This window comes from Mustela putorius, unplaced genomic scaffold, assembly GCF_011764305.1.
Source record: "Mustela putorius furo isolate JIRA1106 unplaced genomic scaffold, ASM1176430v1.1 tig00000174_pilon_pilon_pilon, whole genome shotgun sequence".
NCBI classification, from domain to species: domain Eukaryota; kingdom Metazoa; phylum Chordata; class Mammalia; order Carnivora; family Mustelidae; genus Mustela; species Mustela putorius.
In genome coordinates, this window is record NW_025421304.1 from 35,138,775 (window position 1) to 35,157,373 (window position 18,599).

The window sequence follows — 18,599 nt, forward strand, 5'->3', positions numbered from 1 at the left end:
AAAGGCGTAACTCACCGCTTATAATTAGCTAGAGCTGGGGTCATCGGTGTCAGACTCCTGACTTTGAGTTTCACACTGTGCTGTGCTGGCTTCCCCTGAGAGCTCGTTTATAAAATAGACTGGCCTCCATGAAGATTAGATAGATGGAAGATAGGAGGGAATGAATTTTGCTAGACTCTTTCACGTGGCAATCTCAGTAACATAATGGTACTCTGATTTTTCGTACATGCAAACAGTATCTTGGAAATAGTTGTCTGTGGTCATTGGACGTGGCTTTGGCGGAATTGCATTGCTGCTCCCTCTAGTAGGACTGATTCATGTGTTTGGGTGTACTCCGTGTGGTCTCCCGCACAGTTTACAAGAGAAGATGTGCCTTAGAACAGTGATGGGGGGGTTCGGGCTCTCAAATTAGATTTCATTAGAGTTCTGGTTGTTCCACATCTTGGCCAACATTTGGTCTGGTCATCTGAAAAAACAGTTTTTGAAACAATTTTAACCATTGTAGTAATGGTTATGTAATAGTATCACATTGTATCTTTTAAATTTTTTCATCTCATTTTATCTTTGATTTACACTTGTCTCATGACTAAAGAGTTTTTAGGCTTATAAGATGTTGGGTTTTTCTTCTATTTTTTTTAAGATTTTATTTATTTATTTGACACACGGCAAGAGAGGGAACATAAGTGGGAGGGTGGGAGAGGGAGAAGCAGGTTTCCTGCTGAGCAGAGAGCCCAATGGGGGGCTAGATCCCAGGACCCTGGGATCATGACCTGAGCTGAAGACAGATGGTTAACAACTTACTCTTTCTCTATTATGTGGAAGAATTTTTGGAAGATCGATGTTTTTATTTTCTTAAATGTTTGGTAGCCTTTCTGTTAAAAAAAACAGATGCAGAGTTTTCATTTTGAGGCTTTTCTTTAAATATAGAATTTTTCCTAGATTATGCACTGTTATTATCACCAGAGTAATTCTGCTCTGTTTTCCAAAACTTACTTACAAACTACTATTGTTATCATTTCGATTTTACCCTAAACTTAATATTTGTATTACTTTGTTACTTTCTGCACCTCCTGATTTTTCCTCCTGTTTGAAGAGCATCCTTGAATCTCTCCCCTAGTTCACTTCTGCCCATAGCTGGTGACATAGCCTCTTAGCTTTTTGTTTGTCTGGTTTGGTTTATTTAAAAATTTGTTCACCTTGGGGCACCTGGATGGCTCAGTGGGTTAAGCTTCTGCCTTCGGCTCAGGTCATGATCTCAGGGTCCTGGGATCCAGCCCTGCATTGGGCTCTAGCCCTGCATTGGGCTCTCTGCTCGGCAGGGAGCCTGCTTCCTCCTCTCTCTCTGCCTGCTTCTCTGCCTACTTGTGATCTCTCTGTCAAATAAATAAAATCTTAAAAAAAAAAAATTTGTTCACCTTTATTTTTGAGGAATACTTGCACTGGGGACGCCAAAGCCGGCTCATCTCTCTTGTTTTTTCTGCTTTTCCAGTGCGCCTCCGCCCCGCCCTGCTGCCCACCCCGCCACCAAATCCTTACTTAAAATGTCCCTCTGATGCCTTCAAGGCTATGTGTGTGCATGTGTGTAGGTTTCGTCCAGCTCTTCTCATTGCTCCCAGTGGGAGCAGGTGGCCACCGTTGTGGGATACGTGTAGCACAGCACAGAGCACATCACCCAGAGCATAGTAAATAGGTTGTATATTTATTTTCCTTTTCAGGCCAGTTTTTTCTTATTAGACTATGAGCTCTTGAAGGGCAGTGGCCATATCTGAGTCCTTAAATGTCCTTAGTCTTTATATTATGTGTGTGTATATATATATATATATATATATTTTTTTTTAAAGATTTTATTTATTTATTTGACAGAGATCACAAGTAGGCAGAGAGGCAGGCAGAGAGAGAGGAGGAAGCAGGCTCCCTGCTGAGCAGAGAGCCCAATGCAGGGCTGGATCCCAGGACCCTGAGATCATGACCTGAGCCGAAGGCAGAGGCTTACCCCCCCTGAGCCACCCAGGCTCCCCCCCCTTAGGCTTTATATTTAACACAGATCTGCTCATCAGGCAGTGGTTATATATGGCAGACTGTGCTGTGGGCTCTTCTGTGGTTTTTCCTACACCGTTGGGGATGGTGTGTTCTTGGGCTAGGTTTTCTCAACCTCAACAGTGTTGACATTTATTGCCATATGATTCTTTCTTGTGGGGATTGTCTTGTGCTTTGTAAGGTATATTTTGCACCCCTGACCCTCACACACTAGATGCTAGTAGCACCCTGTCCCCAAGTGTGACCACTGAAAATGTCTCTAGACATTTGCACCTGTCTATCAGGGGACAGATTGCCTCTGGCTGAGAGCCCCTTTGGTAGTGTGTGCGGTGCTCAGTAAAGGCCGTTCAGCTGAGTCAATGTTTTGCATTATGTTTTCTAATGTTGACTTTCCTCTAAACTGTAGGGTTTGAAACTGCCAAGTCTTTTGCCCTCCATGGTGCCCACGTGATCCTTGCCTGTAGGAATATGACAAGGGCCAATGAAGCTGTGTCGCGGATTTTAGGAGAATGGGTAAGTAAACCCCTGACCATTTTTTTTTTTTAATTGTCAGATACACATGCTGGGATAAACACATGGAGGTTTTAGTGCAGTGCATAAAGTTTATTGCTCTTGGAATAACGTTTTCTTTATTTTTAAAGTCATACTCATTTTGTTTATTTTATGAATGAAAGGACCAACAGGCCTGTTATCCACACATTGTTTATGGTTCATTGTCAATGTCATCTGCTTTATTAGTCAGAGGCTTGAGAATGTTTACTCATTCAGCTCATTTATTAAGAAAATAAAATGTGGTTAATGCCCATGCATGCAGCTGAGAGTTTGTTATGCTTATGGTTTTTAGGATTAGGAAGCGGTGGGCTTTAACACCATCTCTGTTTTTTACTTTTCACTTCTCTCTCTCTGTGTGGGTGTTGGTGCTGGTACGTCTGTGCACAAACATTTATTGAGGGCCTGAGGTCCTTTTGAGGCTGAGGACATGGCATATCAGACAGAACAAAATCCCCGCCCTCCCTTGGGCTTTACTTCCTACGTATGGGGAAATGGACTGTAAGGGATTATTTAACATACTGCCGGGTTGTTATAAATGCAGTGAAGTGTGGTAAAGCAGAGAGGGATGAACAGTTACAACGTGGGCTATTTTACTTGGGGTACTTAGCAGAGAACCCTCTGAAGTCGTGGCATTTCATATGAGACTGGGCCGAAGTAAAGTAGCAAGCCATGCCAGTGTCCGGGGAAATGGTTTCTAAGCGGTGGGAAAAGCATGTGCCGAGGCACAGAAGTAGGAGTGTGCCTGGAGGATTCAGGATCAGCACGGAATCCTGTGTGGCTAGAGCCAGATGGCAGAGGTGGAGGTGACAGAGGTGCTGCGGGGGTGTCCCTATGGCCTCAGAGCCAGTGAGGAAGGCGACAGCAGGGGGTCTGATCTACTGATCTAGAGAGTGGCCCGGGTCAGTCACTTTTGTAGAATGGTCGCTGGGCTTTGGCGTGAAGTATATACCATGTTCATTTATTTGCTTGTCATTTATTCACATGTTTACGATGTGAACCCTGTCATAGGTACTGGGGGATATACTGTCTCTGTACAGCTTTCATCCCAGAGCAGAAATCAGGTTTAACCAAAGACACAGAAACATCAATGTGAACTTGGAATGGTGTTACTAGGTACTAGGTCCTTCCTAGTACCTACCTAGTACCTTCCTAGTACCTACCTAGTACCTACCTAGGACCTAGTACCTAGTACTCCAAAAATGGTGATAAGGCCTGGAGCTGGGGGAGTTTGGAGTCTCTGAGAAGGAAGTAACTGAGCTAAGATCTCAGGAAACACCTGGGGGAGGACAGAGAGGGTCAGACTGGGCAGAGGGAATGGGCTGTGTGAACGGCCCTGGGAGGAAGAGGGGGATGTGGAGGAGACCCTCCAGTGGCTGGGAGCAGAGCATAGAGCATGTCTGACAATCCTTCCCAAGGCTGTCTTTGTTTTCTTACTTTTTTTTTTTTAAGATTTATTTATTTATTTATTAGAAAGAGAGAGAGAGAGAGAGCAGGAGCACGAGGGGTAGAGCAAGGGTCAGAGAGAATCTAAAGCCCCTCACTGAATACAGAACCCGACAGGGGCACTCGATCTCAGGACCCTGAGATCACAATCTACACCAATACCAAGAGTCAGATGTGCCACCCAGGCACACCTGCTCCTTTTTTTAAAATTAAAGATGTCTTCATTTTCTGAACACTGTGGAAGATTTCTTGCCATTGGAAGAGACAGACCATGATTCCTTTAGGAGAATGTCTGGTGTTCTAAGCTAAAAAGTGATCAAAGTTAAGAAAAGGAAGATTTGTTCTGCTTTTTTATTGTATATTTCAAATGAAATATTTCAAATTCAGTATATATTTCAAATAAGCCCTTGTCTTTAGTTCTCTGGGTTCTTTATTTTCAGTTAAATAAAAAAAAATATGGGGCCTATTTTCTTCTGCTGGTCTTAGTATCTCTTTAAGGCTTAATCGCCTGTGTTAGGTGATGTAGTAATCACCTTCAGAGACGTAGAAGGTGAACAGATGGTAACATAGGGTCTGAATCTTCACACAGGCTCGTGAAGGTAGAAAATAAAAAGCAAACTCCCTTCCAGTCCTTTTCTTAGAAGGTAAATATTATTAACCATTTCTTTTATCTCCTAGCAGACATACACATGTTGTTACATACTTCGATTTTTTTTCCACTTAATACCATTTGGAGATCTTTTCTAATCAGTCATGTAGGTCCACCTCGTTTTTGGCTGCTGTATAATCTCCATCATGTGCTTATGCTCCAACTTATCTGAGCAGTTTCCCTTTCAGTGGACCTTTAGGTTGTTGGCATTGTTTTGCTATTCCAAGTGATGCTTTCTTAAAGCTCAGTCTCTATATTTTCACCACAAATTGGGTATAAACTTTGAGACGGTGAGCATTCTTCAAATATGCTTTCATGAGTGACACAGGGCAGAGTCTTAGCAGTGGACCCATTGATTTTAAGCGTGTTTGTATTTACAGTTTTATTAGCAGCTTCCCAGTTGTCATCTAGGGGGATCGTAGCGGTTTCTATCCCCACTGTTAACGTGGAAGACAAGAGTTATCTAGCAACAGTGTCAAACCTGTAACATTTTGCCCATATAATGTTATACTTAAATTGGGAAGAATGGAATTCAGTGGCCCTAATGATATCCTAAGAACCATGTTGTACCATGATATGAATATTTAAGGCAGTCTTGGAAGGTAATACTAAAACACAAATGTTTATGCATTTAAAAAATTATCTTCTTTCTTCTTTATATATAAGCACAGGTACATCTGTATTAAACACTTTATAACCCTTGTTTGAGGCAAAGAGGCAGGAGGCCCTGGGTGTTCCCTTGTTTACCTGTGGGGCCTCAGCAAACCTTTCAATCTGTTTTGTTTCTCTGTTTCCTCACCTCTGACAAAGAAGGTTGAGTGGTAGGAGCATAAAGACACAGCGTTTAGTTTCTCTTTCTTGCATTTGAAGCCGTACTTGGGTCTCTAGGAGTCACTTTCCGATGACACATACATCCTTGCCTGCTTTCCTTCTGTAGTCTCAGTCACTTGACGTCATCTGGCCAGCAGTGCTCTCAGAGAAAGAGTTACTCCAAAATATTCACTGCCAGATACATGAGTTAAGGAAATGGAAACAAAAACAAAACTAATGTTCGCATGGCAATTTAGACATTTAAATCAAATTTTGTAGGTTGTAGACTAATCTCTTTATCATAGCTCATCTGTTTGCTTGTTCCCTGTGAGCACCATTATACCATTTTCTCATCCCCCTAGATTACGATTACAGAAGCTCAAATGTGGTACCAAAAGCCATTTCGAATCATTGCACCATCACCATAGTGTCAAGTGTGTGCGAACCTGCCTTTGTGATCCACGTCGAGCTGCCCTCACTACCCCATCGTCGGCGCGTGCTGGGGCTGGCTTCCTTCAGGCCCTCACCCCATCTCTGCGCTGGGACTTACTCTGGCACATGATTAAATACCACCTTCTTGTTTTTCTCAAGGTCAATTTGATTGACTCTGGTTTTTCCAGCTGCTAGCCGGCTTGAGCATGTTCATACTTTGTCTGGGAGGAAGCCTCTCGGTAGCAGAGTCGGGAAGGTACTGCAGCATATTGGCGCCTCACGGGAGACTCTCGAAATGATCCAAAGTTTTTTGTTGCAGCAAAAGCTCACTCTGAAGTCTGTGGGCCATTTGGCTTAGTGTTGGCTCGTGTGTGCCAGGGCTCTGTGGGCATTCTCAGCTTGGCTCTGGAGTTGGAGTTCGTGCCTCCTTCCCCAACTTGTTCTTACCTGCCTGGTCTTTCCTTCCCTGCCTTCACGGCCCATTCTAGAACTGCCGTGTTCCAGAACATTCACGTCTGCCTCCAAGCCGGTGGGACGTTATTCTCACGCTCACCACAGGACATCTAACAACCACCCTTCATCGAGTCCCTGTCATGTGCTCTCTCCCAGGTGAGGCACTTCGTAGCTCTGCTCAGGCAATGCGAAAGCCTGGTTTTCTCCTTTTTACAGAAGAGCCATGGGAGGGCTCAGGGTGAAGGGACCCTCCCAGCGTCACACAGCTGATGAGCCCAGAGGCAGGTTCCTGGCACAGTTGGTTCATCTGGCTTCCAAAGGGAAAGTCTATCTACTTCGTGGCCTGGCTTTACTACCACATTCGGCATCATGCATGTCCATGACCTTTCAGGTTTTTTTTTGCTTTCAGCATTGCTAGTTGCTATTTGAGGGATTAATTTCAGGATTAACCCTAGTTTCTCACAGGAAGCAACACCCATGTACCTTATTGTTCTAAGCAATCCCTTTTCATTCAAGACATCCTTTACAGAGTTCTCAGACCAGTTTTTGGGGATCTAGCTAGTTAGTAAAATACAACTTAAATGAAAACACATTCCATATGGAATTTTATTACAAGCCTATATGTAATTATGACTACTAATAATTATTTCATGGGGAAATGCCCTCCTGCTGTGATGTTTTGGGTACTTGGAAGTTAGTAATAAGAATTGAAAACAATTAAAATTGGATATCATGGACAATATAGAAGTAAACTACCCTCTTAAAAGGCCAAACCATTTAGCATAGTTTAAAGAGGAGGGAAGGGCGGGAGGCCCATCATTCCCTAACTGTATTTAAATGAAGAGCCTCTGGAACTGGGGTTCAGTACCTGTGTTGTTAAGCAGTCCTCTTTAGGAGGATGTGATCTACCTCATTTATGGCTGTAAGTGGATTATGGACTAGGGTCCTCTCCCTCTAAGACAAGCACCTAATTTTTCCTGAAGCATGGCAACAAGCCCATATAGCTGGCTGAATAGCACGTTTACTTTCCTGTTTTCAGGATGGGGTGGATTCTCTTTTATTTAGCAGCACTGTCTGGCTGTTAGGAGTCCATGTGAGTTCTCTACGTTTGGGACACTGATAGATGTGTCTGAGTGCCTCCTGTGCTGTGCGGTTGATACTTTCCTTTCTTCCATAATTATTTATCCAAGGCAAGTTCCGTTGCTGTGTTTATGGAGGTATGGCCCGTCCCACTCTCCATCCTGAAATCTGAGGACCTCCAGAGGCATCGTATACAAAGAACTATAGTTGATCGGGTATCAAAACGCGTTTTATAAACAGCCGCAAGTCCAGCAACCCAGTGTAGAGCTCTCCGAAGGCCCAAGAGGGGGCTCCCACTTCCTCTCTCTTCTCTCACCTTGTTACCATTCCTGAGCTTTAGATTCTTAAAACTTGGGAAATGAAGTGTCTCATCCTGGGGAGCAAGGAGGTTGAATAGAGCTAAAAGGAGCTGGGCCTGAGACCATCTGTCTGCCCACCGGTTGTGTGCAGGATCAAAAGCGGCCATGGCTAGGGTTGCTGGAGGGAATCAGAAGAGTCGGGGAGGGGGCGCCTGGGTGGCTCAGTGGGTTAAAGCCTCTGCCTTTTGGCTCAGGTCATGATCCTAGTGTCCTGGGATCAAGACCGGAGTGGAGCCCCGCATCGGGCTCTCTGCTCAGCAGGGAGCCTGCTTCCTCCTCTCTCTCTGCCTGCCTCTCTGCCTACTTGGGATCTCTGTCTGTCAAATAAATAAATAAAATCTTTAAAAAAAAAAAAAAAAGTGGGGGAGGTCAGCCTGCCTCACGTGTGCCAGGCCCTTACTCAATCTGCTTATCACTTAAAAGACTTCACATATAGGGGCTGCCCATTATTGAAATGTGGGGTCCAATGAATATTCAGAAGCTCTAGCATCTACTAGAGATGGAGATAACCAACGAGGTGGGCAGAACTGGCCTGGTCTGTGAAGAGGGGCTGGCTGATGGCCCTCCCTTGGAGGTGACCCACCTGATTCCTCAGAATGTGGCTTGGACCTATTCCCCATCATAAGGGAGGAGTGACTCAACTATGTTTAGTTTACTTTGGTCCCCAAGGAAGACTTCGAGCCCATGCTTTTCTAACTTCTGCTTTTACTTGGCCTAGACTTCAGGTTTTACTAGAGACTGGTTAGGATGACATGCCCTTGGCCGGGAGGATGCAGCAGGGATCCAGCTCAGCTGCTCTCGTTTTCTCATGGGTATTTTAGCCAAGATTCCCAAGAGGTCTAGAGAAGGCAGGCTGAGTGGTCTTCAGGATACCTCCTGGGCAGATAGGGCAGATCATCTCCAGCTGATGGCCATTGCTATAAAATATGCTCTGTTATGTCACCCTGTAACCTTGGATGAGTTTCTTAACTTCTCCAACCATGGTTTCTTCATCTGTAAAATACAAATAATTATATCTATGCCAGGAGACCTGAGTAGTTGTGAGTATTAAATGCACTGACCATGTGTCTATGTAGTATTTAGCATGTTGCTGGGGGTAGATTGAGTATTCAGTTCCATTTCATCCGCTGCCATGAGTAACACTAATATCAATTTCTTATTCGTATGTGGAGGTACAAGTGATACTTACTCTTCTTAACCTCTCCAGGTGGGTCCAAGAGGAGCGTAGGGAGGATGTTCATCAGCATGATTCAAGTGGAGTCGCAATGAATTCTTTGTCTTCCTGTGTCTGGACTCCTACATTTTCTTAGATGTGTATTTAGTTTGTTGATTAGTATTTTCCAGTGGAGCTCATATTAGCACTCAACTGTCATTTGAAAAGCCATCTTAATTATTTATGAGATTGCTTTTTCTTTTGTATTTACAAAGAAATACACTTTGCATATATTTAGGAAAGATGATTAAGGGATCAGTCATCAGGAACAGCTAGCGATGGCTTATACCAAAATGGTTATTGAGAAAGCAGGGCGATGAGGGGTAAAAAGAAAAGATTTATTAGTCAGAGGTAATGGGATATGCATGTGTTAGGGAGAGCGCATGCCCGGTTGACTGTAACCACACAGTTTGATGCTGGCGGGACTGAAGTGTCATAATTATTCCCGTCTTCGATTGAGTTGATAGTGAGGCTGTTTATCTCATTGGAGGGAGGGCATGTGGAAAGCTGACAGAATCGTGTCCTATTGCAGCCTCACTGATAAGGATTGGAAATGATGGTTTTAGTAGTATTTGCAGATATGGAGGGCTTGGTACCAAGCAGTGTATTAGGCACATGGGTTTGACACTTCTCTGTGCTTTTAATAGACACCAGTACCTTATGTTTTCGTGACATGGTATTAAGAGTGAAGGGGTGGGATGCTGAGGAATAAATGGCTTGTATTTTTGAGGACCACCGGAGAAATTCAGCTACGGTTAGACTCCCTCAGATGTACTCAGTGGCTTTATGATCTGGTGTAGCTTTGGCATTTGTGGGAATTTCCCCTTTGAGAATAAAAGCTTAAATTCCTTAATGTGGCTTTATAGGTTAGAGGCCTTCGGTATGATGCCTTCTTTTATGCAGTGTGAGTGTTGGGGGGAGGCAGGCAGCTCGTGATGCTTGTCTGAGTTGGTGACTTGGCTCGGGAAGGATGACCATCATTCAAGGCATTGTGAGTTAGAGGGCTCATCCCCATTGTTCTGAACTTTAGCTAAACGAAAAATATAAAAACTATTAATATTATTAATAGTTGTAGATTATTGGGAAAAATACATCTTAAATCAGCTGCTAGATTGGTTCCTCATTTCTTTGCTTTAAAAATTGTTTTTATGTGTAGTATTGGATTTTCAATAAATAAAGTATGATATAAATAAGTCTGCGTGCCAGTGAGAACTATATAAACCACTTGCTTAAATCAATAAGCACATGCACACACACACAAAGGTAAAGATAAAGTTCTAGAGTTTCCTCTTAGGACACTTCCGTTTTCAAAATGTCACGTTATTATTATCCCCTGCATATGGGGTTGAGTGTTCATATTTGTGTCTCTGTAAGGCATGTTGCTTAGCGCTTAGCAATGAAATATCTATGGTATGTGTTAAACCCACTTTGCAGATGAGGCGCTGGATGCTAGCTGAGGTGTGAAGGGGCTTGCCTAGGCTCACCAAGCTGGGAGTTTGGGGGTGGATCTTGGGTGTGAAGCCATATTTGCCTGGCTCCAAAGCCATCTTGTAACCTAATCCAAAATTCCTGGTGTGCGTTGTGTAAAAAGACCAGCCTCTGTTTTTCAAAGTCTTTTCCAAAGACTGTATTCATAGAGGGTTGCATGTTTATATGTGAATGTTTCTCTGTTCATGATAACGAGGGTCTCTGTGACTGCCTAGGAGAGAGAGCTTCCTGGGTCCCTTTTGGTAATCTGGTGGAGCTGATGTACCTCACCTCACCAAATCCGCTCTCCTACCCAGACCTCCACTCCAAGTGGCATATGGAGTATTTACTGTCCTACTTGGGTTGCTTATTTGACCTTTCTTGTCACAGGCTCTGGAAAGATTCTTTATCAGATAACAAATGATATATTCCCCTCATTGACATAATTGTTGTTAAAATATTCTGAGTTTTTAAAAAAAAAATCTGAGTTTTCTCTGTCTCCAGAATGCCCCAGACTTGTGCCCACTCCTATCCTTGAAGTTTTCCATTTCATTTCTCATTCTGAACGTTTTTGCCCTGACACAGTCTTGTGTGCTATTCATTGTTCTTTGATCACTGTCTCTGTGTCTTCATTCTGCCTTCTTTTTTCCCAGCCCCCCTGGCCACCGCTCACAGTCTTGAACTGAATCTTTCAAACTTTATATCCATTGTAACCTTTGTATAATGAGGGCTGTGATTAACTATGGGGTTTAAAAGAGTGGAAGTCAAGCATAGGAGGCTAGCTCCAAACCATCACTCCCAATCATGTGAAACCCAAAGCAGATGCATCCTTTCATTAATATGGTGTCCCGGAGTTCTTATTAAGCAATTTTGACATAGTTTGAAGAGACGGATTTCATCTTGAAATGGTGTTCAGCCAGTGGCTCAAAGGCCTGCTTCTGGCCACTAGGCATTCAGCCTCCATTACTTAAGAGGGAAAAAACATGCTAGAGACTGTTTTTAATATTTATTATGGTGCATTTACAGAGAGTCTCCGACATTGCAGTTGTTAGATTAGACAGAGAGGAGAGACAGTGAAACCTCCTGCGCAAGGACAGATGTAGAGATACACGTAGATGGGACAGCCTAAGAATGGGGCAGTGCACATGGTAATAGGTTAGGGTTTATTTCAAGTGTTTATTTAAAATAGACTAGTTTTAATTTATAGGGAGGCAGTGCAGTGGAGTGCAGGGAGCCTCCGCTTTGGAGTAATACAGACTTGGGACTCTGTGCTGGTTCCAGCACATGCTCATTGGGTATCGTTGGGCAAATTTCGTTATGTGTTTGAACCTTGGTTTATTTACCTTTGGAATGGTGCTGGTAATTGCTCTTGGTCCTGGTGAAGATGAAGTGAAATAACAGACACTGTGATCTTTTGATATGTGGTAAGAAACAGCATTTGGTCTTCCTCCTGGTTTCTGGTGTGAGCGCCTAAAAAGCCTTGGACTTTCTTAAGTGGTGGGAGCCCTAGAGGTGTCTTGTGTTTTGTGAATGAGCTGAATTGTGGAACCCACCCAAGGGTGCGGGCTGGTTTCTGGTGAAGCCCACTGTATGATCAGACGGTTGGAACTTCCAGTCCCACTCCCTGACCTCCAGGGAGGGGAGAGGGGCTGGAGATCAAGTTGAATCATCAGTAGCCGGTGACCTAATCAACCATGCCTCTGTAATGAGGCCTCTGTGAAAACCCCAAAAGAAGAGGGTTCATAAAGCTTCTGGATCAGTGAACACGTGGTACACCTGGAGAGTGGTGCCTCTACAGAGGGCAAGGAAGCATTTGCTCTTTCTCACATACCTTGCCCTCCATATCTTTCCTATTTGGCTGTGCCCAGGTTATATCATTTTGTAATGAACCTGTGACTAGTGATGTAATGGGTTCCATGAGCCACTCAGGGTCTCAGAAGGCACTTACTCTCTTATGTAGAGTGTGGCACACACATGGTAAAGACTCAGGAAGTGGTATCTTCAGGAGAGGCTGACTTATTCACCGTATCCCTAAATTAAACAAATAGTCTCAGAAATCTTGTCAGAAAATGACTTAAAAAAAAAAAAAGATCAGAGTACTAGGACATGGTGGAGCCTGTCTTCATCTGCCCATCGATGCATCAGTTAATATTCAGATGCACTAAGGAGCAGGGGTTTCCTCCCATCCCCACGGCGTAGAGAAGTGGGCATCCACCTGCCCGGTGCTGGTGGAACAGAGCTGGCCGGACTTCCACTGAGCCTGGGCTTGCCGATGGAGAGAAGTGGAGAAAAAACCGACGCTTTGACCCATTGGGCACTCGTCCCTGCCGCTTAGTCAGCTGGGGGGTGCATATGCGACTGGCTTTTGGAGACCCTAAAAAATGAAGCCTCCCAAGTATCCATGCTGGTTTTAGAATCTATTCATCGAGTCTTTGATCCTCTTCTTCTGAGGAGGTGGAGCCTGATTCCCCTCCCTTTGAATGTGCGCTGTGCTTAGTGAGAACCCTAATGAATAGCATGGGGCTGAACTGAGGGAGTAGGACTCCCAGGGAGGGTCATAAAAGGCACCTAGCTTCTTCCTTCCTTGCTGTCCTGGATCACTGCCGCGGGGGGGCCGGTTGCCATGTGTTGTGAGGACACTCACACGTCCCTGTGGAGGGGCCCACATGACGAGGAACCCAGGCCTCCCACCCAAAGCCTCCTGAGTGGGCCTTCTTGGAAACCTCCAGCCTCCTCAAGCCTGCAGGTGACTTCCGCTGTCAGATTGTCAGCGACCTCGTGAAGAGCTTGAGTCAAACCCACTCAGCATTCCTGACCCATAGAAACTTGGTGAGGTAAGAAATGCTTACCGTTTTAAACCACTGCGCTTCGCGCAAGTGTGTCACGTAGCAGTGGGTAACACGCACGGGGGCCATGACTTCAAGAGCAGAAGGATCTCTGGAGAGGAGCTGGACAAGTTCAGAGGTCAAGAACTGAACACTCGTCCAGTGATTGTTTCCAAATGCAAGTTCTTAGGGCGGTGTCAACTGTCCATTCACCTCATTTGACCTCTTTCTGACGTGCAGACCACTCATACAGCATCCTGGAGCAGAGACCCTCCAACTCTGGTTTGTATCCTTGCAGTGATGGGTAAGCTCCTCCCTCCCCAGGGAGCCCTCCTGTTTCTGTGAACCTCTCAGTTACAGAGTTCTCTCTCATACTGAAGGCGGCTTCTTTCTCTGAGTGTCTCCTACTCACCGGCCCTGGTCCTGTCCTCCGAGTTTCCCTGGGCTGCCTTCTCATCAGAATCCGCCTGATGCCTGCATCTCTCAAATTCCCTAAATAATAAATCAAAGGTTATTGAAGACTCCGGGTTACTAAAAGTTGGCAGTCAGGCTGGCCCTTCTCTCCGCTCTGCAACCTCTGGACTCTTTTATTATTGGAGTCTGGGATGCGCCTGGTAAAACTTGGCAGCGGGGAGAGCTCCGTCTGTTCCGGCATCCTTCGGCGGGCGGCAGATGCGGAGCCCAGACCCGCTTTGCCTTCCCTGGAGTTAATGAATCAGTGTGAATGAAGAGCACAGTCTCCTTTTAAATGACCGAAGAACACTGCGCTCATTTACCCAGCGATTCTCAGAGTCTAATTGTTCCAGCTACAATGTGATCTGTAAACTGGGTAGCTGGGAGAAACTTCAATGCATCTTTGTAATGGCTTTGTTGTTGTTTATTGAGAGGGACTAATTAACTTTGATTATTGCACTAATATTGTGGCACTTTGACAGCCTTTCAGATTTATGACTCTGGGAAAATAAACAAATGAAATGCAGGTGCTGGAGCAGAAAGAATAAGTTATTACTGAACTTTAATTACTTGGAATGTGTAGCCAGGAGAGAACTAGTTGATGAATTATAGGATGCTTAAAATCTGCATCGAAATGTAAGCAATATGAAGACCAAAATGAAGGGGGGGCGGTGGGAGGTGCTATTTTTTAAGGCAGGAAGGGAGAGGACATATCTCTCATGGTGTCCGTAGTGTTTCCTGGATTAAGCCTGGTAAGGTTTCCTATGCTGCACAAACTTTGAGGGTGCCTCTCAGATCCCTTCCCTGGCCCAGTGCTGCTGTGTCACTGCAAGAGTCACCATTGAATTTGTTTGAAATGTAGATTCTTGGGCCTACCCCCAAACCCAAGGGATTAGAGTTTCTGGATGTGGGGCCCAGCAATGTGTGTTTTGCAGTCCCTCCAGGAGATTCTGATTCACACAAAGTTGAGAAGCGCCACTCTGCAGTTCTCAGGCTGTTTCACTGATCGATGAATCGATTGATTTTTTTTTTTTTAACTATAAAAGAGCAGGGACAGATTTTTATCTTTGCTTACAAAAATTAGATGTTCTTACAACCTAGTTTGCTAATGAATCCAAAGATTTTCAAACGGTCTTTTTAAATGGTACAAATATTTATTAAGTATCTACTATGTACTTGGTATAGTGGGTGATAAAAGTTTAGAATATTGTCATTGCCATGCTCACTGACATGGGTTATAGTACCCATGAGCACAGTGAGAATGGGACTTTTAGGACTCATGAAAGATGTTTTCTCCAGGAAGCAGGAGAAGGAGCTATTGGCAGGCTTTAGTCGGCTGAGATTGGGGTGAGGAAGAGCATGAGCAAAGGGAAGGGGAGTAGTCAGGTTTGGACGCAGTGTTGGGGAGGAGGCCGGAAGTTGCCACTGGAAGCCAGATTGTTCAGGACTGCAGATTCTGTTCTCCCAGGAGAATGGCCTTTGTTCCCTAGGTCCTGACAGCCACTCAGGGATCCAGGTCGGCATGATGCAGGTCCACACGTGGTGATGCAGTAAGGTGGATGCTCAGACTGAAATAGGGAAGGAGCATTGAGGCCGGAGACCCTGTTAGCCAAGCACTGGGTCAGCAGGGTTCAGGTGGCAGCCATGAGCTGCAAAGGACGAGACCGATGCTTACTATACTTGCTTATTTCCTGACGTTCAAAGAATGCTTTTAAATCCATCAACTGAGTCCCAAAGGATAAAAATAATCATCCCTTCCAATGTCTCCTGCTCTGAGAACATTTAACAAATTGTGGGGAGGGGAATGGTCCTCATTCTTAGAAACTGTGAAAATAGAAACGTGTTTACTTATCTGCAGCCCTCTCTCAGGAGTAGGGTGATCAGACCATTGATTGTTCAAATCAGGAAATGCTGAGAGCCAGAGGAGGGGCTCTTAATAATTCCGCTGGGAGGGAGAACAGCATAGGCAAGGAAGGAAACTATCAAGTCTGACCAGCCGACTTTTTTTTTTTTTAATTATTTATTTATTTTTTAAAATTTATTTGACAGACAGAGATCACAAGTAGGCAGAGAGGCAGGCAGAGAGAGGAGGAAGCAGGCCCCTGCTGAGCAGAGAGCCCGATGCGATGCGGGGGCATTGATCCCAGGACCCTGGGATCATGACCTGAGCTGAAAGCAGAGGCTTTAACCCACTGAGTCACCCAGGCGCCCCTGACCAGCCTACTTCTGAGCACGTTATTCCAGTGATCCACCCCTGAGTGACGGTCTTCCCGTGTGGCTGGCTTGGCTAGACTCCCTGTGGAAGGGGTAGGCCCAGCTTCTGAAGGGGCCAGGTTGAGGCTCATGCTGGCCTTGGTCCCTGTAGGTCTGGCTTGTCGCCTTTTAACAGTTGTCCTTTTAAGATGTTGCTGCTGCCACTCTCACAAAGACTCGGCCAGTCTCCTGCCCACGACTGTCCTTGTTTCTTGGACAGTTGCAAATGTGACTGCGACTCCACATCTTCTGTTGTCAGGCAGTCTGCTAAGGTTTTATTTCAGAGACCCTCCTTTTCATCTGATTTATCCCACTGTCTGGAACCTTCCGATCCCCCCTCTTGTGGGTAGTAGTGGGTGGGTATTTGAGGAGCAGGAACACATTTCAACATCAGAGTGAGCCAGACCCTTTCACAAGGCAGATCTACCCAGAATGCCAGTTAGAAATAAGTAGTGGTCATTTTATAATTGCATTTGTTTGGATGGTTCACAGCTTGCCTGGACTATAAATGTGGAGAACTGAGAGCTAGTTAAGTGGGTATTTTCGGCTCTGGGTAAATTTGCATTATTGGTGGAAACACTGGGGCACTTGGCAGTGATGTCAGTGATCTTAGTTGTATTACAGGCCTGAGCCGCCGATTATGGCATCTGTGCAGATCTGCCAACACAGATGGTTTTGGGGAGACATCAAAGGAACAAAACTAATTCTACATTACTTTCAAGTGTATGTTAAAAATAAAGTTCTTCGTAGTCCATGTATGACCCACTGGGTTTTTTATGGTTCTTTTAGCCATTACTTTTAGGGGATATAGTAAAGATATGAGCCACTTTATACAAGAATAAATGTCATGAAAAGTTCGGATGTGAGTTAGTGAAGCTCTTTGTCTTTTTAAGGGCAGTTACGAATTAACATCACATTTGGGCATACTGTGTTTAAAAATGGTAGAATTTTTGGATTGTAAAGACGTGAGACCAGCCAGTTTAACTCTTTAACACTTGAGAGATGGGAAAACAGGCCTGGAGAGGGAAACTGGCCAGTCCAATATTATTTAGGCAGTTAGGCCTTCATTGAGACGTATTATCATGCTGTCCACTTACCTCTTGGAAAAAAAAAATTACACACACACACAGGTTTTTAAAAGGAGCCTAGAATTGCCTGTAAGACAGAAATATAAGGACCCAACACTTAATGGTCTCTTGTGTGGTTTGCTTGAGTCTCCTCCTCATTTTTATGATAATAATAATGATGACAGTGGTAGCTAGCATTGTGTGCTAGTCACTGTGAAAAACACTTGCTATCCTTAATTCAGCTCATCTTTTTAGCAACCCTGTTGAGTAGCTAGTATTACAAATCCTGTTTTCAGAAGAGGATATGAGGCACAAGAGAAGTTTAGGGCCTTGTGTGAGCTCACACAGCCTATAAGCAGCAGAGAGGAAAGGATGTAAGAATGTCGGAGCCTTCCCAGTTCTACTCTTCTTTGTGTTGCCTCAGCCTGTAGCCTGGTCAGCAGGAGGGTTAGACAGTTGGGCCTTGCTGGTTATAGCCCAAGCCGCGGCATCCCATCACCGTGGGGAGGGATGGTTTGGTTGCTTTGTTTTTGGAGACTCGACCAGCAGAAGGTGCAACCAGATTATTTTTCTAAAGTACTGAGCTGTGCAAATTGATTTTCACTTTGATGTTACTATGGTGCCCTCAAATTTTCAGCTGCCTTTTAGCTAGTTAAAGAAGGACTCATTGTTTATGGGACATGGTGTTAAGCATATTGCAATTCCAGTTCTTTGAAATTCACAGATTTCGATTTGGGAAATCTGGGAAAGCTGGTTAACCCAGCTTCTCCCGCTGCTCTGGAGCAGTGGGAGTTGGGTGCACTGAGGACTGGCTCCTAAATCAAGTCAATTTTGAAGCACAGGAGAATGGATCATTGACATAGAGAGGTCAGCTCTGAGGGTAGTGGGCACTGTGTGAAAATCCAGTGCATGGATCCAGGAGACCTCTGGTCCCTCCTCGAGAGTGTGTGGGATGGAGAGAGAGAAGGCGGATCACAAACCAGTAACTGCTTACAGATGAGAAGGCCTCTGATGATGCTGGGCTTCTGGAGGTGAACATAGGAACCTTCTCATTTCCTATTACTCAGGTCAGAATACCAGCTTGGTTTGGCTTTGCTTCTAATGTCCCTTTCCCTTTCAGTTAATAAGTAATCGTCCAGAAACCTGCCAAGGTAAACGTATATCGAAAGAGAATGAAGCAGAGAGAGAGGGATGGAGAGGCAGAGACATCAGGGGGTCGGGAAACATATGGAGACATATGGACATAGGGAGAAAGACAGACACACAGGCACACACAGGAGATGGGCACTGAGAGGAGGGACAGGAATTAAGGCACGAAGAGAGATGGAGAGAGATGGAGGGAAGGAGAGGGCAAGAGGGAGGAGGAGAGAGCGCACCTCACGGGGTGTGAATGTGGAGTGCCTCAGTGCCAGCCTCTGCAGGATGGGTTGGAGCACTGTTCTCAGCATCCTCTGATCATTTCTTGCCTAGAAAGGAGGAAATTAGAATTGTTGAGCTATGATTTGT

General features: G+C 44.8%; 1 protein-coding gene across 4 annotated transcripts in view; it reads left to right on the forward strand.

Moving 5' to 3' along the window:
- The window catches only part of WWOX (WW domain containing oxidoreductase), a 933,964-nt gene that overhangs the window by 53,806 nt on the left and 861,559 nt on the right, over positions 1 to 18,599 (forward strand). For all 4 annotated transcript variants that reach the window (XM_045076566.1, XM_045076567.1, XM_004753947.3 and 1 more), the window contains exon 5: positions 2,444 to 2,550. In XM_045076566.1, coding sequence (XP_044932501.1) covers positions 2,444 to 2,550 — 107 coding nt within the window. The remainder of the gene's footprint in view (positions 1 to 2,443; positions 2,551 to 18,599) is intronic.